This window comes from Coccinella septempunctata, chromosome 5 (genome assembly GCF_907165205.1).
Source record: "Coccinella septempunctata chromosome 5, icCocSept1.1, whole genome shotgun sequence".
Taxonomy (NCBI): Eukaryota; Metazoa; Arthropoda; class Insecta; order Coleoptera; family Coccinellidae; genus Coccinella; species Coccinella septempunctata.
The window spans coordinates 36,225,668-36,245,296 of record NC_058193.1 but is presented as its reverse complement, the minus strand read 5'-3'; the positions used below and the strand labels follow the sequence as shown (position 1 = coordinate 36,245,296).

Sequence of the window (19,629 nt, the reverse complement as noted above, 5' to 3'; positions counted from 1 at the left end):
ATTGAGAAAGGTAAAGAAACTTTTGGAAGAACTGGAATTCTTCTATGAATCCGAGGAAATCCCCTTGAAGGTTTTTTCGATGGCACTGTTGTAGGCTCAATTGTTATTTAATTTTTATAACTTATTTGATATCCAGAGGTTATAATTCCGAATTATGTACTGTTAATAGATGAATTAGTATATGCATTCAACACAAGGGCGTGACAAGCCGTTGGGAAAAAGGGATAAAACAACGCTGTTATATATTAAAGAGGGTCGAACCCTCGTTCCCCACTGCGCATATTTGAGGTCACCCATGATTTAATATTAACACATGGATGAGTTTTTATAATTTAATTCCAGTTGTATAACATCAAAAGTCCAAAACCAAAAAATTTATCATCAACTATTGGATAATCAACAACAAATACAATACATGTGGCAAATACATAGTTTTGATTGTACATGACGCTTTTGACTGCTATTTTTGCGCTGATACTTTATATTTCTTTCACATTATTGATACATATGTTACTTTCTACAAAATTGTGTAGAGCATTGATTTGTTTGACACGACGGGAAAAAAGGAACTATCAAAAAGGGAAACATGATAAAATTCATTTATTTACATCACATATATAATTACATAATCGGACATCATCTGAGCCTTTACCACTCGTATTTTGTAAAAATATTGCTGACATCTTCAGATATAGTATTTTTTTAAATTGACACTTTCAATTATTTAATTCCTCATTTGAACCGGCAATACACATACCAGTGACTTGATGCTAGCATGTCTGCAGCTTGAACTAGGGAAACTGCTAAGTAAGTAACTATCTCAAAAATTTGTTCCCCTCAACGTTATACTTTATGTAAGTTATTGGCATAACACTAACCAGTTCAACTAAACAATATATCCTTGTTGTCTGGACATAACATCTGGTGGCATGCAAGGTACTGTTTACAATTTGAGGACTTGTGTATTCTCGGCTTAAACGATAAATATTGTTCACATTAATATTTTAAGTAATGAATTCCATAAAAATAACAATCGAACATTCTTACAAAACCTTACTGACTAGAGATAAATGAATTTGGAGACAGAATTATAACAAAAACCTGGCAGATACTTCGCAAATGTAATAATTAATAATAATCATTATATATACATATTAATACCAATGAATTCAAAGTCGCACTATTTTAGTTGCAACAAAAACATTATTAATCATTTTGGATTGCTGTGTACATGCTACATTAACCTATACAGCTGAAGAATGAGCAGTTATTTTCATGATGCAGTTGGCAGCATTTGATTTCCAAGTGGTATAAGCCTCAGAGTAACAGAGTAACTTTGTTACTCTGAGGTATAAGCTCAAGAGTCCCTCTAGAGGCCCAAATAATTTTTAAAACTTGATATCACAGTATCATCATCAGATGAATTCGAGGTTTTAGAAATATCACTACTACTTGATGAAGATGTGGAACTATATCTCTTTCTTTTCATCCTGCGTCTAATTTTGGCATATGAGAACCTTTTATGAGAATCTTCCGAATCAGAAGACATTTTCGAAGATCTAGGATTCGATCTTTCATCGCTAGAACTGCTGCTAGATTTGCTGGTTTTACTTTTTTCCGATCTGATCGATGATCTGGATCGGTTGGGCGAATCAACACCCGAATATTTATGTTTCGATCTGACGGATGAGGTACCTGACGCGCGCGATCTACTTCTCGACCTGCCAGAAGAAATACTCCTAGATCGACATTTCTTCTTCGAATACTGCTCAGGCGATTTCACACTCCTGGACCTACTTTCATGTTTTTTGGTTTTTTGTTTCTTCAAGCTTTTAGCAATGACCCTCTTCTGGTGATCAAGTTGAGGAAATAGGTTTTCTGATATTTTCAAAGCCTTCTTGGCTGCATTCATTTCGGCTTGCTGGATACTGTGCCCCACGGCGTGAGCTAAACGTTTTCCTCTGAAATAAACTGCTACTGTGTAAACCCTAGTATTTGTCGGCCCTTTACATTCTATCACTTTGTAGACAGGGATATCAGGTTCTGAACCATCCATCGTCCTTAAAGTTAGACAGCACTGTTGTAACTTCGATTTTGGATCGTTCCAGTCTTGGTTCATTATAAAATCTTGCAACCTCGGGAATAAAGTCACTTGGCAAAAAACTTCACAGTGTTCCAAGCCTTGATCGACATAAAGTGCTCCAATAAATGCTTCAAGTAAATCGGCCCGATCCTTGGTTTTCAATTCAGCCTTTGGGTTGTTATAGACTGCGTAATTCGCCATTCCTAAATCGTCACAAACGACAGCCTGAGTTCTATTATTAACTAACGAACTCCTTAGGAGAGACAAATGGCCTTCGTGATGTTCGGGAAAAAATTTGTAGAGGTATTCGGAAGCGATAAGTTGTAGAACGGTATCCCCAAGGAATTCTAATCTTTGGTTGGAACCCATTGTGAGGTTAGTATACCCCACGCTCCTATCAGTGAACGCTCTAGCTAACAAGCGTATGTGATTGAATTCCACACCAATGGATTCCTCGAACTTGGTCAATTTTTGCAAGAGTTCAAATTTAGGAATCCATTCCCTATCACCTTCTGGTTCTTGTTCTTGTAAAGGGTGTAGAGGAAGGTTGATCCACACTTCTAACAGTTCCGAATCTTTGAATAGGGTATCGGAAAACACTTTGTCGGCCACCTCTATGCCGCCATCCAGAAAAAGCGCTCCCATAACGGCTTCAAAACAGTTAGCCATGGCGTGCCGAAGCTCCAAGTCATGGCACAGGTCAGATCCATGGGCGTACAGCATGAATTGGTCGAGTTTCAATGTTTTCGCTAAAACTGCAAGATGTTGGTTCTGTACTATAGCGGCTCTATAAGTGGCCAATCCTCCTTCTTCCAGTTCTGGAAAGGTGAAGAATAAATGGATCGAGGACAAGAATTCGACCACTGCGTCTCCCAAGAATTCTAGTCGTTCGTTATGGGTTATATTCGATTCAGTTTCTTGCTGTTTTCCAAATCTGGACATTATGTTGATCAAGGTATTGATGCCTCTTTTTCTAGTGTTCATATAGTGAATTCTTCTGTCCCCGTATTCTGGTTGTCTGATTCCGCAGTTGGTTAAACTATTTCTGGCATGATCAGGATTAGTACCGAAATTCTCTCTATAAGAGGGATGGGTGAGTGCTAGTTGTAACAATGCTCGGTTGCTGAATTTATACCCGATAGAATTCTCCAATACGTTTAGAGAATTATGAAATCGTAAATGGCACACCAAAACTGGTAAAAGCATTGCGTGTTGTATGATATCACACATTATGCCTGTCCTGTAGAAACCCTCTGCACTTATAGCAACAGTAACGTCCCGTTTCATTTTCCCTTGTGTTCTCATTTCTTGCAATCGATTTTCCTTAGCTTCCAGTTTCCTTTTGTCCTCAAAAGTAGGTTTTGACATGTTGGCTAGAAGATGTCTGAACTTTACGTAGTCCCTCCAGGCTTTCTGATACTCGGGATTACCGGCATAACTCAACTGGGGGGGTCTTATACCGAAATGAACGATTTCAGGGAACATATACTCTCCTTTTTTCTGCAAGTCGATATTTCTGTCTAACTGATCGACTCTCACCGAACAAGGTTTTTTGCCAGGATATGTCACAACCATCCCTTTTATTTCATCTGCATATGCTTGCCATTCATATTGCGACATATTCACCATTTTTTCTAAATCGATCTTTTCTATCAGAGGCATCGAGCTATATAACAAATAATTCAACACTTCTTTCATAGCTAAAATTTCTTTGCCATTGTCGGGTAGTTCTCTCACAAACCGTGGCATGAAATGAAACTGCGTACAACCCTCCGATACACCAACGTCAAGATCGACCAATTCTAGAATCTCTTTGAATAAATAATCATAAAATAAATTCAGTTCACAGACAGTGAAATTTTCTGGAATTTTTTCTTCAATATAGAGAATAGTGTATTCAATGTTGAATCTGATAACTTTGCAGGTGGGTAGTTTTTCTAAAGGAGAATGGGAGAGCATAGAAAAACCTTCGAAAATAAATTCATGTTCATCGAAATGAATAATTGTCGGAGTCTTAATGAGAAAGTTTGTTGGGGGAGAAATTGTGATTTTATAATGATATAACTTATCTGCATTATTCGACTGAAGCTCGCATTGCTTCAGAAGTGTCTCGCCTGGATAAATACCGTGTCTTATCCCAGATTTCCTTGATTTATTTGAGCAGCGACATAGCGGACCATCATTCATTTCACCAGGATCGTTATACCACATTTCAGGATGCAGACAATCTGGATGGGTTTGTTTTCTTTGCAGTTCCTCCATAGTACAATCTTCCTCATCTGTTAGATCCTCATCTGAACAGCTACTTCCACTACTAACTTCAGTTTTATGTTTGCACATTCTGGCTCTATTTTTTCTTGGTGGTGGTTCATAAGGAGGCTTCAAGGCATTAACCTTCTTTGCACGTAGCACAAGTTTCTCGTTAAAATGGTCACAGAGTTGTGTCAGTTTTTGTGTACCTCTAATAACCTTGAAAAATGAAAAAGTTATATGATAGATTGTGGAACATATATTCAAGAAGAAAGAATAACCGATGAAATAATATATATACATAGTAATTGTAAATGGTATTAAAACGCTAGATATAAGAAAATATTACCTTAGGATTAGTATCATCTCTCTCGTAATATAAATCAGCTGGGGTGCTTCTGGTCCAAATATTCTTCTCCTTCTCAATAGCTTCATCTTGATTGAAGGAATTGAGTTCTTCAAGTTTATTTGACACTTCTTCCTTAGTGGAACAATAATTTTTTCTCCATTTCTGAAGAATCAGCTTTCTTTCATCAGTTAATGAATTCTGTGAATCCCCATGAACTGATTTTGGAGAATAGTTCCTACTTCTACATTTTGGTGACCTGCTTCGGTATCTTGTTCTACTTCTATCTCTATAACTATACTTATCATCTCGATAACTTAGGCTTTTCGAGGGGGAGTTAGATCTATAGATGGGACTCCGAGTTTTTGACCTGCTTGGACTCTCTTTCCTAAATCCAGATGTACTTCTATGTCGGTGGTCGTCGGAATAGAGTTTCTCATTTCTTTTAACATGAACATCATCATACACTTCCTTAGATTTAGGACCACTGTAACCGTTATAACATGTACTCACACTCCTATTATTTGTATTCAAATATGGTGTTTGGGGTATATAATTGGGATTAGCAGTTGGTGGTGGAAGATTATATTGTGGAGTTCCTGCATTCGGCAGAAAATTCGGAGGGGGTAGGTTGAAATTTGGAGGTGGTATTGAATAAGGGGTAGCATAATAATGTGGCGGAGGGAGGTTTTGATAAACATTGTAATTCCCAGGTGGCACAGGAGGAGGATAATGCAGATTGGGATTCCATTGGTGGTTCATCTTCTAGCGTTTTTCATTGATTATTGATACTGTTGTTTGTCAACTAATTCTGAAATAACAACTACGAAAATTAGGGTTAGATTTCATTTAAAGTCAAACAGAAAGATTTCTATCTTTTATAATTTCAGGAATCGGCCATCTATTGCCTTGTACCGTCGTTTAGAGCTTTTTTGACAGGTTTCTCCTTCTCCAGACAGAAACCTTCTTGTTCAGAATTTTCTACTTTCGGTCAATAGATGGCGCTTCTTATTTTGCCCTTGTTTCGAAATTTGGCCCCTAGATGGCTAATATAGTGATAATGTTCAAAGCATATTTGAATCCAAAGATTATCTTTGTTTGAATCAAATATCAAATGTCTGAATATTCAAGGATCCTAGTCATTATGAACAAGCAGAAGTAATAGATTAGAAAAATCAAATGGTTAAGGATATTTGGTACCTTGTACACTTCACATATGTGAAGGTATTTCAAAATGAGTTTGTGTGTTTCTTTATGGAAACTTATCAACTTTCCCTCTACTTTTTGGGTATAATTCGGATTCGTTTTAGTTCTGCAAATAATAGGAAATAGGACTTAGGTTGATATGGAATTTTCTGCTCGAACACAATCCAATATCAATTCATCTTGGGAACATAAAAATAACTTTGTTGTCATGGAAGTGTTTTATCAATACAACATCAGTGTCAATTGAGCTGCAAATAATTCAATTTCAGCTCTATACTTTGAAACTACAGAATGTTTTGGGGCTTGACACCAGCGTTAGATTTACAGTCGTTCTGTTGTAAAAATAATGATAACAAAAAGCTTAATTTCCTCATTGTGGGTGGAGCTGATTGCAGGCATGTGTTGAAAACCATAGCAAGAAAATACAGGCATGAAAAAGTGCAATTGAATTTCTACATCATGGAAGGTTGCATGGAACTCGTAGCCAGAGAATTATTATTTCTCTTACTAGCCTTCATGCAACAAAGAGAATTGGGGGAAGTGCAGAAAACACGGATTTTCATGGAGATCTACGGAAACACTGTAGTGAGACCATATGTTGGAAAATTTTTGGCATCCACCGCCAAAGAATTGTTATCGGCGATTACCGATTATGAGCATCTGAAAAAAATCATGCCTTTCGTAAATCTAAATGTGAAATACAAGGATAGGGATTATCTGGAGAATTTGATTAAGTTCTGGTGCAGCTCTGACGAGTTTGATATACTCCACAGTTGGGACAGGAGGGTCAGAAAAATGCTTGGTGAGTTTATTGAATGTAATTCTTCTTATTCCGAATGTTGATTTGGAGATCATATTTTCTTTAATTTGCTTTGTTTGTTGTTCCATAACTTATCCTCTTCTTTCTCAAGTGTCATCTGAGATTTCCAATATTCCCTGTCACTTCTCAGACATAAATATGTCTATGGATTACCAATTTTCTCTGGTGCTTCTCTTGATACGCTTATTTCTATTAAGTATGGCTTTCTGGCAGGTATGAGGTACGACGCAAAATTCGGAGCATTCGACTGGGACCTACACATGCGTCTCCACTCAATCGGAGGCAAACAGGTCTCTCCTCAAGAATACAAGAGTTTCAGAAAAAACGGTGTCTCATTCACGTGGCTAGAATCCGAGGTATCGAAACCAAACCGGTCATTAATCTGCGCTACCGTGCCCAACGGAGAAAAATTCATCCATTACGGGTATCTGGGAGACATACAGACCGGCCCTTTCGTCACCTACGGCCTGGAATGCGAGGACGAGGAATTTCTGAGGTCCACAAACGGCCAGAACAGATTCAGAGCGACTGACGTGATTGAGAGGAATCTGAGGCAGATATTCCACGAGATCGAGTTCGGCGAGGAGTACCAGCACAGCGTCATGAACGATTACCTTATGGGCGCCTTGAGGATGCAGGAAGCCAACCAGATGATCGACATCAGCGCGGATCAGATGATATCCAGGCCGAAGGATTACAAATCGGTGGATATCGATGATGTCAGCGTCACATTCATGTCCATCTCCCAGCTGAAACAAATGGCGTACAAGGAAGATTTTAAGGCGTTTTTCAATCTGATCTACTTCTGTAGTACCCATTTGCAGTTCTTCGAGAAAGAGGTCATTAATAATGTGGCGGCCCAAAACGCCGTTCTTCTCGTGGAAAATCAGAGATACGTTTTGAGTTATAGAGATAAAGAGTTGAAGGGTTACGCTGATAAGGTGAAGGAGAAGTTGGATGGGGTGAATGCTGTTGAGGGTAAATTCGACTGTCTCGGGGATGACTATTTTGAATTCATATTGAATGCTACCTGAAGAAAATGTGAATTTGTACGATGTATGATCTAAGAGAGTGCGATATAATAAAATGTAATGATTCAAGTTCGATGATCAACACTTACCATATCAGGATCAAATTCCTTTTGTTCCTTTGCTTCCGTTACCTGAGGAAAACGACTTTAATGCTAGCCTCTGTGGAAAAGCTGGGACTGCAACTATAAACTGAAGACGAAGCTGAGGAAAGTATTTTTTTTATCGTTTTGATTATTTTTTTGGGGGGACAGGTTTCAAAAAAATGCTTCGGTAATAAGTAATTTATTTTAGGCAGTGTATATCGTCCATAACACTATATTTACAAGTATCTGACTCTTTAGAAAATGACGTATTTTTATATACTCTCAAGATTTGTATTATCTATATCTTCCAAATTCGGTACTCTCCTGCTTCAGCCAAATTTCTCTTCCTAATTCACCAGATGGTCGAGGAGCAGTACAAAATTTTAGAAAATAGTAACAATGAGCAATTGTCGAAATTAAAACTTACAAGTGCCGGTGCGTAAATCAACGTTTTGGTGCTGCAATATAACTCTTTCGACTAGTAGTGTGGTAAAACTGGTAAAGATTCATCTGAATTGCAAAACAGGCAAACTGTATATTACAATGGGTTCATCGAAACATTTGAAAAGCAATACACACCAACTTCTCTGAAATGCCCTCCACTTCCTTATGGAATCGTATAAAATGTTATATATGTTTCGGTTGTCAATTGTCTGATCGTCAACCATATAAAATTAAATCAAATACTGGACCTCCCAAAAAAGATTTGAATGGAATTTAGCCTCTACTTTGAGCTCTACTCAATTTGATGTGTATTTCTTTTCGACCCTCATTCCATCGTCAAAATTACAAGGAAGACTAGGTACATTTATATCAATATAATAAATAATTGAATATTGGGTCGAAATCATTATTAGCCGATGGGTTTTCGCTGAACATATAACCTTTAATTGACATTTATGTAATCTCAACATAAATTATGTGGGAATATTTTTTCAATTTTGGTTTATAAATAAAGTCAGATCTATAAAATTTTCCGAATCAACAGAAATATATCGGCTGTTGTTTTTCATCCCCCCTACCCTGTGGATTACCGAATTTTTCAGCGATTAGGGCTTAAACTCATGAATTAATCAGTGTAAATGCTTAGTGAAAACTGAGTGATGGATCAGGATTTTTTTTTAACATCAGTCGTACAAATGAGAAAACACAGCTGATATATTTCGGATGAAGGTAGTGTTGAACAATTTTCCTATAAATTTTGGTATCATAAGTTTTCACACACCATTATATACACATACACACTACATACGCCTGGACTAATTCATATGTCTTTTTTAAATTCTGTTTAACTTTCTACATGAGCATTTAGAATTGTTTTAGTCCTTCTGAGAATCAGATTCAACCCTTCGATTAAGTTATCAATAACCCTATTATAGGTACTGCAGTAGAAAATAATCAACAATATTATAACTCTCGATATTTGTTCAGGAAAATTATGGAATTTGGACTGAATTTCAAACCGAACCTTTTTTTGAGGAAATCAATTTTCTCGGGAAAGCAAGTCGATTCACTTATTGTAAATCATCACTTAATCGTAGGAGCCAATTCTCATGAAAAACGAGTTTTATGTGTGTCGTTTTCAGTTCAGTAATAACTACAGTTTATGTTTCAAACAGATTATAATGAAAATTTTGCTGTACAAATTTTTCTTGATGCGGATGGACATAGAATTGAGTACTTCATATATATAATATATAACAGTTCAATGTTACAACAAATTCCGAATAATTACCCTCGAGACTCTCACTGTAACTCTATTTATACGTACATTTTTTTTTCGCGTTCTTAGTATAAGCCATTGCGACACGTGATCGGATGCATTGTAAGATATGTTTGGATGAACACGCGAAATCAAAATTCACATTCTATTTTTGATTGAATTTTTTCTCTGTTAGTCTTGGTATTGGATTAATTTTCTCAATAGATTTTTGCTCGTTTCCACCCATTTTCAAGGCCATTTAGTCACACTTATTTCAGTGATTTCTATATAGAAATCAGAGAAATAAACCAGTCTTAAATTTGTCGGAAATGAGCTTCAATTGAGTATTCGATTCCTAAGTTTTTTATCGTTAAAAAACGAGTTTTTCCCTTATGATGCTATCTTAGTTTTGTGAATATGTTTTCATGGCTTTTTTCGTTTCAACACATCATAATGATACCATAGATTTAGATCAGATTCTGAGATGAAAAGGAACTGTTATGTTTGATGAAATTTTTATGATTTTTATGTTAGATGAACCAGAGAAAAGTTAAATCGGCATATAATGAGAAAAAATGATATTTGCGAAAATAACACCCATAATAAAAGATATAAGTATCGAATGTGACATTTATTCAATTAGTCTGACCGATGGGCATATCAAACAGGTACATACTTTCACCAGCATGGCTTGAAATTACCTGAGCAAAGTTCAACATCTAGATTGACGGAGATTTAATATTTATACCCTGTTTAAGGTTTACCGTCCACTATTGCTGTGTCAATATACAAAGCAGTATAAATAGAATTACCTGAAATGATAATTCATGTCTAACTTAGGCCAGAGAATTGTATTAGCTACCTTACAATACAATGCAAATGAAAGTGTACTCACACAATGCTGCCATTCATAAAAATTACTTCCTCTAAATACTCCATTCTGGATAATGCACTTTTTCGCTATTTTGTATCTACTTTATGTAGTTCAAAATGGCATCATAGTGTTTCACAGACTTAACATGCGGGCAGATGTCACTTATAAGAGCTCTAAGTTATATCATATCTATTCAAGATCGTAAAAACGAAAAAAATGTGAATTTGGATGTGGTTGGGCACATAAGGAACTATTATCATCGTAATTGAAGAATTTGTACGTTTCTACGGATGATCTTGTATTCTTGGATGGATCGTGTGTTACTGAAAACATTTTGAAGGGCTGTATTTTTTCTATTCAGCTCTCAAGCGAGTCTGCCCACAACTAAGGCAAAATCTGAATTCCCCAAACATCGCACACTACAGGTTTAGAATTATGCATGCGTATGAGCAGCTTTGCACAGTCAATTTGTTCTTGTTAATAATTGTCAACAACTATAAAAGTCAGTCGGAACGAACGGCTGTAACACTTAACACATTTGCTTCATTTTCCTATTTTTTTTTTAAAACGCGATTTTGAGTACCATTTACGTCATACACACACCGGGTCCTTTAAATTCGTCGATTAGAAACATTATCACCTAACCTTTGTTCGTATTGGGCAGGGTGCTGACGATGTTGCGAAAATATAGAAACAGTTTTCGATGCATTGTTATTTACAGGTAATTGTCTGTGCTTGAATTTCGTCCATTTTAAAGAGTATCTATTAATATGTTCCTCTCAGGAAAATACCCTTCGTTGATATAATTTCAGCGTTTGCCAGTATCTTTAGCCTTTATCAAATGAGCAGTTGAATTGAACTCGGATTATATATAAGCAGTGCCCAGAAAGGATGTGCATCTCATGCCTCTTCAATGAGATTGATTTTCTTTACGCATTCTTTTTATTTTTCGTTGAATTTTGAAATCTTTATTTAATGGATGAAATTGTGATTATGAGTGGTTGAGTATTTTTAATTAATTGTTTACACTCGACCTATTATAAAATTCCGCAAATAACGATGAAAGGACAATTAGAAATCAAGAACAGAACAGGAACATAAAATTGGATATTTGGTGAATCTGGACCTATGGAGAGCATAATGATTTTTCTTATTCAAGTAGTTTAGGTAGATTTTGCGGAAAATTTTTTCTTTCTTTATAAATTTTTTCTTTATTCTCGATTTTTTTTTGATAAGGCCTCTACTGCATATTGTAACCGAGTTCAATTCATTGTTCATCGATTTGTTCGTCGTTTCGTAATATTGTTTCACACGTAGTCGATTTGCTTGAAAAAAATCACACCATCGAAAATAACTTTCATCTTTCTTGATACTATCTTATCTTTCGAAATGTTTGGCTAGTTTCGATTCGGCACAACTTACGGGAGATCCTTATATCAACAGGATAAGACCTGCGGCATCTTCAAAGTATAATAAATTTCAGAACATGCACCTAGTTAACAGTGTTTTTTTAGAATGTCCTGTCAATGTGTCATTTATCATCCCTTATGTACAGCTATATTTACAAATACGTGAAACAATATGTATATCTGAAGCATCGATCAGCACCTGCGCCGGTCATTCGAAAACGTTATTTTAATAGTCACTAAATTGTTCGTTTGCCACTGTTAATTCTTTATTATCTTGATAACGCGTTCTTTGGTAGAGACCAGGGTTCGCTGTCGTTGACGATACGGAGCCACCCTGTAAAAGATTGTCTGTATCAATTGCATGGAGAGTTTGCGGGTATGTATATCCTAAGATAAGTTACAGTTATAGCAGTGCACGCGTAAGACTTTTCTACGACATTCAACTATGGTTACATCGATCTTACTCAAAGTGAGAAAGAGCATTGTTTAATTCCTTAATCATGCAGCCATCTCCACCAACCTAAGATATATACAACGTATCTTATGATAACTATTCATACACTTAATTGCATACAAAGGCAGTTTTCATAATGAGCTGTGCCATCCCTGGAAAAATAAAGTGATACTACATATCTGTGGATTTTCTAAACAGAGTTGTATTCAGTCAAAGTACTCCATTTTTCAAATTTCACAGATACTTTCTAATTTTTGAACGTCAGATTCGAAAACAGCGCATTATACGAGAAAATATGAAGAATACTTTTATTTTACAAAACGTTCAAATGTTCATTAGATAGCGTCCAACTTAGTTTCAAGAGTTGGGTTCATGAATTTTTGGTATTTTTATGGTACGTAATGAACATAATGAGAAAACTGGAAGACGTAGGTGATATCTTGTTATCGAAGAAGATTCATCAAATAAATGAAAAACTATATTCCGAAATTCATTTCATTCGATAAAACCGTTTGTGAGATAGAACTAAAAATAATTTTTTTTATGGATTTTCAACAGCCTGTATCTTTTAAACCGAGCTGATTCGGTAAAAATGATAAAGGAAAAAAGTTTTTCTTTTGACATCAATAATCTAATTTCAAAATATTTGTACGAGTCAAAGAGTCACCCTGTATCTTTCAAGCGCTTGTAGAAAAAATATTGTCCTTAACTCTTGCGGAAATAGTTTTGCCCGCACCGATTTCTGAATTTGTTATATGAAAAAATAATTATTTGATTTGATTGCAGCGTAGTTTGAAGGCTCAGTCTTCAATAGATCAATAGATCTGTTAACATCGATCAAAACTGCCAGGACAAAGACAAAGGGCTGTTCTTCCACATGGAAAAACTTGATCTCCTGATCTTCCCTTCAAGGATAAGGGTCGTATTTGAAATTGGAATGGATAGTTATCATAAGCCGTGGTGGAAGCGAGATATTCTACCGAAGGTTTACATACCTGTTTTAGCCACTATCAGTGCTTATATTCGGGATATCTCTTAGGTCGATGGATGGTGGCATGTTCAGGATGAGGCGGACCAGTTGGTATTCCAGGGGTAGGAACGGGTGCCCTCGCGATACTAGGGGGCTCTTCGCTGGTAGAACTGCTAGGTGATGGGAAATATTCCCTAGGTACGCTACCAACACTCCCACTAGGACCCGGCTGACCCATTCCATCTTCACTGGCCCACCTGGCTAACTGTTGCTGCGCTTGCATGAATTCATCACTATTAAGAAATAACAATCGTGGAGCATTTGGAAGAGTAACTGAAGGACACCAAAACAACTACCGCTATAGCAGAGTAATCACCATCCAGATACTTACGAATTTGGCGTTGCAGTTCGAGGCCTAGAGACACGATGAAGATAAGAAATACGTCTAGACACCGCAGTTGGGATATCTCTACAGAAAGTGGGATTTCTGAGGGAATTTGAAATGAGATAACTCCACGATTTCAGTGAAGAAACAAAGATACTAAAACACATAAAAATGGGAATTCAATAAATAAAAGTAAAAGGGTTTCGTATAGAGCACACGAATACTTAAACATGGTAATCTTAGAGAGCAGCATTTAAGTAGCAGCTTTCAAGGAAGACATATCTTGGAATTTTTGACCATGAAATCATGCCCAGCACCAGTTAATGTTCAGGAAGTAGGCCTAGTATCCAGCCAGACTTTTCCCCGAATAATATTGTCTTGGATAAAAAGACTGCAGATTCCGTGTAGCTAAACTTATGAAAAACTGATGAAAGTAGATAAGAACGCAAATAATACTCAACAGGAGAGTTAGGAATTCCTCTGAATGTTGTACTGGATGAATCGTGATCTGTTGATCACGAATGATGAACGAACTGATAAGGCTTACCTGAATTCAACATTACATCAATGTTCACTTGGACCAGGATATCTGAATGATAACTAAAGGGTGTCTTAAAATGTACGCAAGCTTCGTTTTCGAATTTAAATTTTACTTATTGAACCATAAAATTGATGGATAGGGTTTTGTATGGCATAGCACATCTGACGAGAGGTCTCAGAGGCTTTACTGGAGCATGGGCAAGTTTGAGTCGAAATTTTCCATCTCATTTTACATAAATGTTGATGTATTTTGATGGTGCAGCTATCCCATCGGTTGTGGGATTGTTGGCATAAGTTTTAGACTTCAAGAAATCCTGCCCAAAAGAAACTGGTGCCGTTGAATCATTTGATCTGAGGCATCAGCCCTGTTTGACCAGTCGCAGATGTGATTTTCACGATCAATGATGCAATTAAGAAGGTTTTTTTTCCTGTTATATGGATATTTCGCTGTGCTTGATCCCTAAACTCGCATTCTTGTAGCTGGAGACTAGCATCTTTGGTTAATATACGCTGGAGTAGGCCAATATATGGAATTGACGTTTCTGGACCTCCAATCTCATGCACTGCTTCGATATTTACATCCGACCGATTGGAGTCTACTCTTACTAGAAGGCCAGCATGTTTAGCATCACCAATTGATCAAATTGAGATGTTATTCCAGTTTCTTAACCCTAATCTGTCAGCTGCCAGCTGGTGGCAAAGTTTTACCCCACAAATGGCCTCGAATTCGAATCTTGCGAGAAATTTAGGACACCCTTTTCCACGAGAGTTTCGTTTCCGAGCGAACTACAGAAAAATACGAGGTTCCACGAGGTTTTTTATTAAGATTCTTTCTACAAAACTAAGTTACGTGAAGCTTACAAAAACTGGTTATTGAAACTGGAATAGTTTCCATGCAAACTCTCAATCCATCTCAAAGAATCTCGTCAGAAGTTTCACCTTTCACTATCCGGCGTCTCTCCGCAAGGCTCCCCTCTGTCGTGGTCGGCACTTTCGTAGATGCTCTCCTCTTCGGCGGGGTGAATGTGGTGAGGTGGATACGGCATCCTGGCGGAGGGTTGTCGATAACGCCCGTACACGAACCGCGAGTCCCTGTGGCTCTGGTGGGAGCTCTCGCTGCAGGCAGACGACGATTCCTGCCTGTAATGGCGATCGGCCTCCGTCTCCGACATCCTGATGTCTTCCGAGCCGCTGGGGCTCATGTGACGGGAATGGTGCTCGAGCTGACGGATCAGGTCTTCGAGGTTACGTATGCGGATGGGCCCGCAGGGCGGCACTTCGTCTTCTTCTTCATCTTCCACTTCTATGACGGTCTGGAAAAGGGAAAAATCAGTAGGAGGACCAAGACTTGCCTTGGACGAAGGCTCATCTAAACCTGGCAAAGAGAAGGCACTATTAGGAACTAGGATAGTTTTATGTGGTTTTGGGGAATTCGAACACCTAAGACTGTTGGACGAGTACCATCTGGAATGATGAAAAACTGTCGTACAACTTGCAGATAGCAACAAACGAGAGTGTCTGGGATGGCAGCAAAGAGGTTGCTTCTTTGCTTGTCAAGCAACCCGTCGCCAGGTGCTCTGGAAAATCCTGCTGCTCCTGTCAGATTCTGCACTCGACATGTTCAGACACATTCTCATTAAGTGCTTCCTGAGGTAGCAATGCCCTCATTGAGGAGGTGTAGCATATTCTTGCTAAGATCTAGATACTTCTTAGGTCTCGCAATGTTCTTTTTGGAATGATCCAACCCAAGAAGTCTCCGCCAGGGTTCTACTCTTTTGATTTTTTTCTTCTCCTGAAATTCTCTTCTATAGGCTCTCTTTACCTATACCACAGGAAGGATCTAGAATCTAGAACAACGAAAAGAGTTTGTGCTTCTTTCCTGGCAACTGGCAAGTGTATTGGTCTCTTCATTTCTTTTGATTCCCGATTGAACAGGAATTCAGTGAAGACACCTTGTTCTTGCCCATTTCGTTGAGTTTTCTTCAGCACTCCCATACTATCTCAGAATCGATGATATGAGAGCTCAGTGCTGTAATCGTAGGCTGACTGTCAGAATGTATCGCCATATCACATTCCCGATACTTTTCTTGGTTAATAAACCAAGAAAAATGACAGGAATATCTGTCATTGGATTATCCTATTGGATAATCTATCTATCATAAGATGAGGAGGTATGAGATCTGTAGTGATTTCCAACGACATAGTTGGGCAGGCTCTCATGGATCCAGTGAAAACACATTCTAACCTTTGTATTCTATCGAGGACTCTCGTCGTACTGTTTTGACTCGCTTTGGCATACTAGACTATTGCCCCATAAGTTATTATAGATCTCACAATCATGACTTACGTCCTTTGGTTAAATGCCCAGGTCCTACCAGCCAGAACTTCTTTACGCCATCAAGGCCTTCGTTGATTTGCTTTAGTAGCCTCAATATGCTTGTTCCACAGAAGGTTATCCCCAGATATTTGACTTCAGACTTTCTCTAGTTGCCAAGGAAGGCGCCCATTGCTCATTTCTTTGTTATTCAGGGTACCCTGGATGACTGTAATCAATTGTTGTTGCTTCTTTCTGTTCTGTAACCACATATGAGGTGGCGATTCTGAAAGATCCTCTTAGAGGCCAAATGGAGCACCTTTAATCTAACTGCTGGATCCTCTGTAGCTGTCAGAGCTCACATATAAGCAGGTGCTTCCCTAACAATAAGTCTAATACCCACTGTAACAGAAATTTCTAACAACGATAAAGGTCTCACCTGTGGTTCGCATATTTTCTCGCTACTGGCAGACCGCGATCTACTTTTGTACTGTCCATAGTTTTCACTACATTGCTCCAGGCTCCGCCTCAATCGCTCTTCGCTGAGTTCCGTGGTGCTACCAGACGGCAACGAAGTACCTCCCCGGTGCGACGCAGCGTTCCTCAGAGCCTTGATGATGTCCTCGTGGTAGCCGTTCAGAGTCTTCAAGGTCCTCTCCACATCCGAGGCCCCGGAGTTGCTCATCAGCTGGGCTAGGTTGGCTTCCGCCTGCATCATCAGCTCCTCGTTCTGGACGTCCTCGTTCCAGTTACCCTTACCGTCGGTCGTTAACATGATTCCATAATCGTGCTTCTTCAGGATTCCCTTCTTCTCAGGCATCTTCAGGTTGTTGTGTTGGAGGTCTATGAATGAAACTGTCTCTTCCTCTCCTGAAACGTGTCATTATTTCGTGCTGTAGACGAACACTTAGATCTATGGAAGTTTTTGATACAATGCGTCCCATTTAATGAGGACACTACTACCTGGATATCTTTCCATGACATTACAGTCTTTTAAGACTTGAAGCTGTGATGTCAGGGCGTAAAATACAAACCTTGTTCGTCGTTCTTGGCCGCCCCCACTCCAATCCTTTTGAGCTGTTGTTGAATTTTCATATCCCTGGAAATGATCGTAAATGTATTATTTTCGATACAGTTGAGCGTTTTGCGAATATTTCGATTGCATATTGAGCTACTAACTGAAATTGCTGTTGTGCTTGTCCTGGGCCCATATGATTGGCTGATCGAAAAAGAACCCGTTGGGAATCCGCACGGCTGAAAAAAGTTACACACTCAAAACGCATCATTTCACGTTGGGCTTCCAGCAATTCGCTAGCGGTCTGAAATTACCGAGCATCTGCGAGAAAAATGGGCTTTTCGTGTCATTTCATGATAAGAGAGATAATCTGAGCTGATCTGGTAAGTAAACTGTTACTGAGAATGTTAGAATTTAAAATCATGTTAATCGTAGACAGAAAATGAAGTCTACTAGCTTATGAGTTTCTGTATCAGACTAATTTTTGTTGAAATGGTTGAGGAACAGAAGCACCTTCATGTGGATGAAGGTAAGCTGAGTTTCCCTCGAAACTTAATTTGGAAAAAACTCTTCACCATAGCTCGAAAATCGTTAAATTTTGAATTGAATCAGATTTAGATAATATCGTCACTAGCAAATTGCTAGAGTGGATATATTTTGCACTTGCACTTTCATGCCAATCGTGAAAGTATCTTTAAGAGATCACTAACACTCAGCAGTTAATACCAACTAATGTCATAATGCAGAAAGCACTATATACCCATTTTTTCACACATTCATCCTAAGTAGACAATCGCTCGAAAAGATGTGATGATAAAATGAGGTTTGTGAAGTGTGTTTCTTATTCAGCTTCGATATTCTGTCATGGACACGATTGTACTGATTGCATATGAAGATGTGACTTACCCCAGCGTCTGTCCACTTAGATGTATCATCTTGTTAGAGCCGTCTTGGGCATGATTTCCTGCCAGCACGTAATTTTTGGTCGTGGGTTTTTTGTAAGCACGTTCGTATTTGCTAACAGTGGTCCTCCTTCCAAGCGCGATTAAAAAAAAAAGACACGACACGAAAGCAAAGCTCATTATTAGGTGTCACTCAAGATTTTGGAAGGTTTATTCATGTCCAGATTATAAATTTTCCTCATATGAACAGAATGTCGAATTTATAGATGAAGTAGACATGAATAAAGCTTCTGGACATCAAGTTAGTTTTCTCCACAAATACTGATAAGTATCATGCCCATCAAAATAGAATTTAAACACAGCAACACTTGCAGTGAAATGAACATCGCGAGGAAATTTTGAAACGGTTTTAGTTGGCTATTTTCAGACGACATTTGGAAAGATTTAGCAATCCCGTTTATAAACCGATTCAAGAACCGTTCACTGGAAACAAGAGAAAGAGGACTAGTGAAATATGGGTACGATTTTTTCTGATTTTTATGTGAATCAACAGCTTATGCCTGAGGAAAGAAAATTTTTCATTGAAAACATGTTTTCTGTTAAAATCAGGTGAGAGGTTTTGAGTGACTTCAATTGGAATGATTCGATTCTCTTTCTCTGTTTCTAAAAGGTGTGTGGTGGAATCTTCGATCAAATGTGTAATTTGACGATGTATCCGCGTGGTAATGCTCAGCAAACTGTCCGATATAGTACAGCCGAGAATGGACAATGCAGCCTGTATTTGCTGCTTGATTATTCGGAGGAAGTTTAAGCTCAATTATTGATCGGCATCTCATGTTTAATTAAAAATGTTCTACTGATTCGTGCTCCTCTATTATGGACTGAATTGGTGAATTGGATTAGTGGTTGATAATGTACAATCAGTGCGTGTGTTAGGTGGAAATTGTTGTGTGAGCACACGTTTCTAATCATATACACATCTAAAAGCACAACTTGTGACCTTGCATCTTTACACAGAATATCATTACTCGAAATTGAAGGAGAGCCTGACCTTGTTATTCAGCGAAAATGTTCGATTTTAATTTTGCAGCTGCGAACAAGCTCACAAGCAAAATTTCAGCTGCTTCTAGAAATCAGTTACAATTCTAATAATCTGAAGTGGATGATGTTAATCATCAAATTCCGGTGATGATGCAGGATCACCAAATACTCATTCTACCTATTACTACTTCATACATTACAACA

At 38.0% G+C, this 19,629-nt stretch overlaps 3 protein-coding genes across 11 annotated transcripts in view; 1 reads left to right on the top strand and 2 right to left on the bottom strand.

Annotated features, from left to right (window-relative positions):
* Positions 1-585: 585 nt before the first annotated feature.
* LOC123313511 (ribonuclease 3) lies at positions 586-5,497 on the bottom strand. Its single transcript, XM_044898426.1, has 2 exons — positions 4,683-5,497; positions 586-4,552 (listed from the first exon to the last, which is right to left on the bottom strand). The coding sequence occupies exons 1-2, from the start codon at positions 5,439-5,441 to the stop codon at positions 1,370-1,372; spliced, it is 3,942 nt and encodes a 1,313-aa protein (XP_044754361.1). The 5' UTR covers positions 5,442-5,497; the 3' UTR covers positions 586-1,369.
* A 610-nt stretch (positions 5,498-6,107) lies between these two features.
* LOC123313516 (dynein axonemal assembly factor 3 homolog) lies at positions 6,108-7,762 on the top strand. Its single transcript, XM_044898433.1, has 2 exons — positions 6,108-6,687; positions 6,919-7,762. Exons 1-2 carry the CDS (start codon positions 6,177-6,179, stop codon positions 7,737-7,739), a joined length of 1,332 nt encoding a protein of 443 aa, XP_044754368.1. The 5' UTR covers positions 6,108-6,176; the 3' UTR covers positions 7,740-7,762.
* A 240-nt stretch (positions 7,763-8,002) lies between these two features.
* LOC123313101 (disintegrin and metalloproteinase domain-containing protein 11) overlaps positions 8,003-19,629 on the bottom strand; it is a 357,012-nt gene continuing 345,385 nt past the window's right edge. For 4 of the 9 annotated variants that reach the window (XM_044897820.1, XM_044897823.1, XM_044897821.1 and 1 more), the window contains exons 14-20: positions 18,389-18,514; positions 17,647-17,721; positions 17,502-17,566; positions 16,907-17,337; positions 15,093-15,466; positions 13,254-13,521; positions 8,003-12,138 (exon numbers count right to left, since the gene is read on the bottom strand). In XM_044897820.1, coding sequence (XP_044753755.1) covers positions 13,269-13,521; positions 15,093-15,466; positions 16,907-17,337; positions 17,502-17,566; positions 17,647-17,721; positions 18,389-18,514 — 1,324 coding nt within the window. In that variant the 3' untranslated portion in view covers positions 8,003-12,138; positions 13,254-13,268. Of the gene's footprint in view, positions 12,139-13,253; positions 13,522-15,092; positions 15,467-16,906; positions 17,338-17,501; positions 17,567-17,646; positions 17,722-18,388; positions 18,515-19,629 lie in introns of those variants that run through there. The other 5 variants (XM_044897828.1, XM_044897825.1, XM_044897826.1 and 2 more) reach the window with 2 other exon arrangements.

Excerpts from the sequence above, each read along its gene's own strand:
- LOC123313511 (XM_044898426.1), bottom strand. The coding sequence starts at position 5,441 with ATGAACCACCAATGGAATCCCAATCTGCATTATCCTCCTCCTGTGCCA. Across the intron at positions 4,553-4,682 it reads GAGATGATACTAATCCTAAG|GTTATTAGAGGTACACAAAA; the intron begins GTAATATTTTCT and ends TCATTTTTCAAG.
- LOC123313516 (XM_044898433.1), top strand. The coding sequence starts at position 6,177 with ATGTTTTGGGGCTTGACACCAGCGTTAGATTTACAGTCGTTCTGTTGT. Across the intron at positions 6,688-6,918 it reads GAGGGTCAGAAAAATGCTTG|GTATGAGGTACGACGCAAAA; the intron begins GTGAGTTTATTG and ends GCTTTCTGGCAG.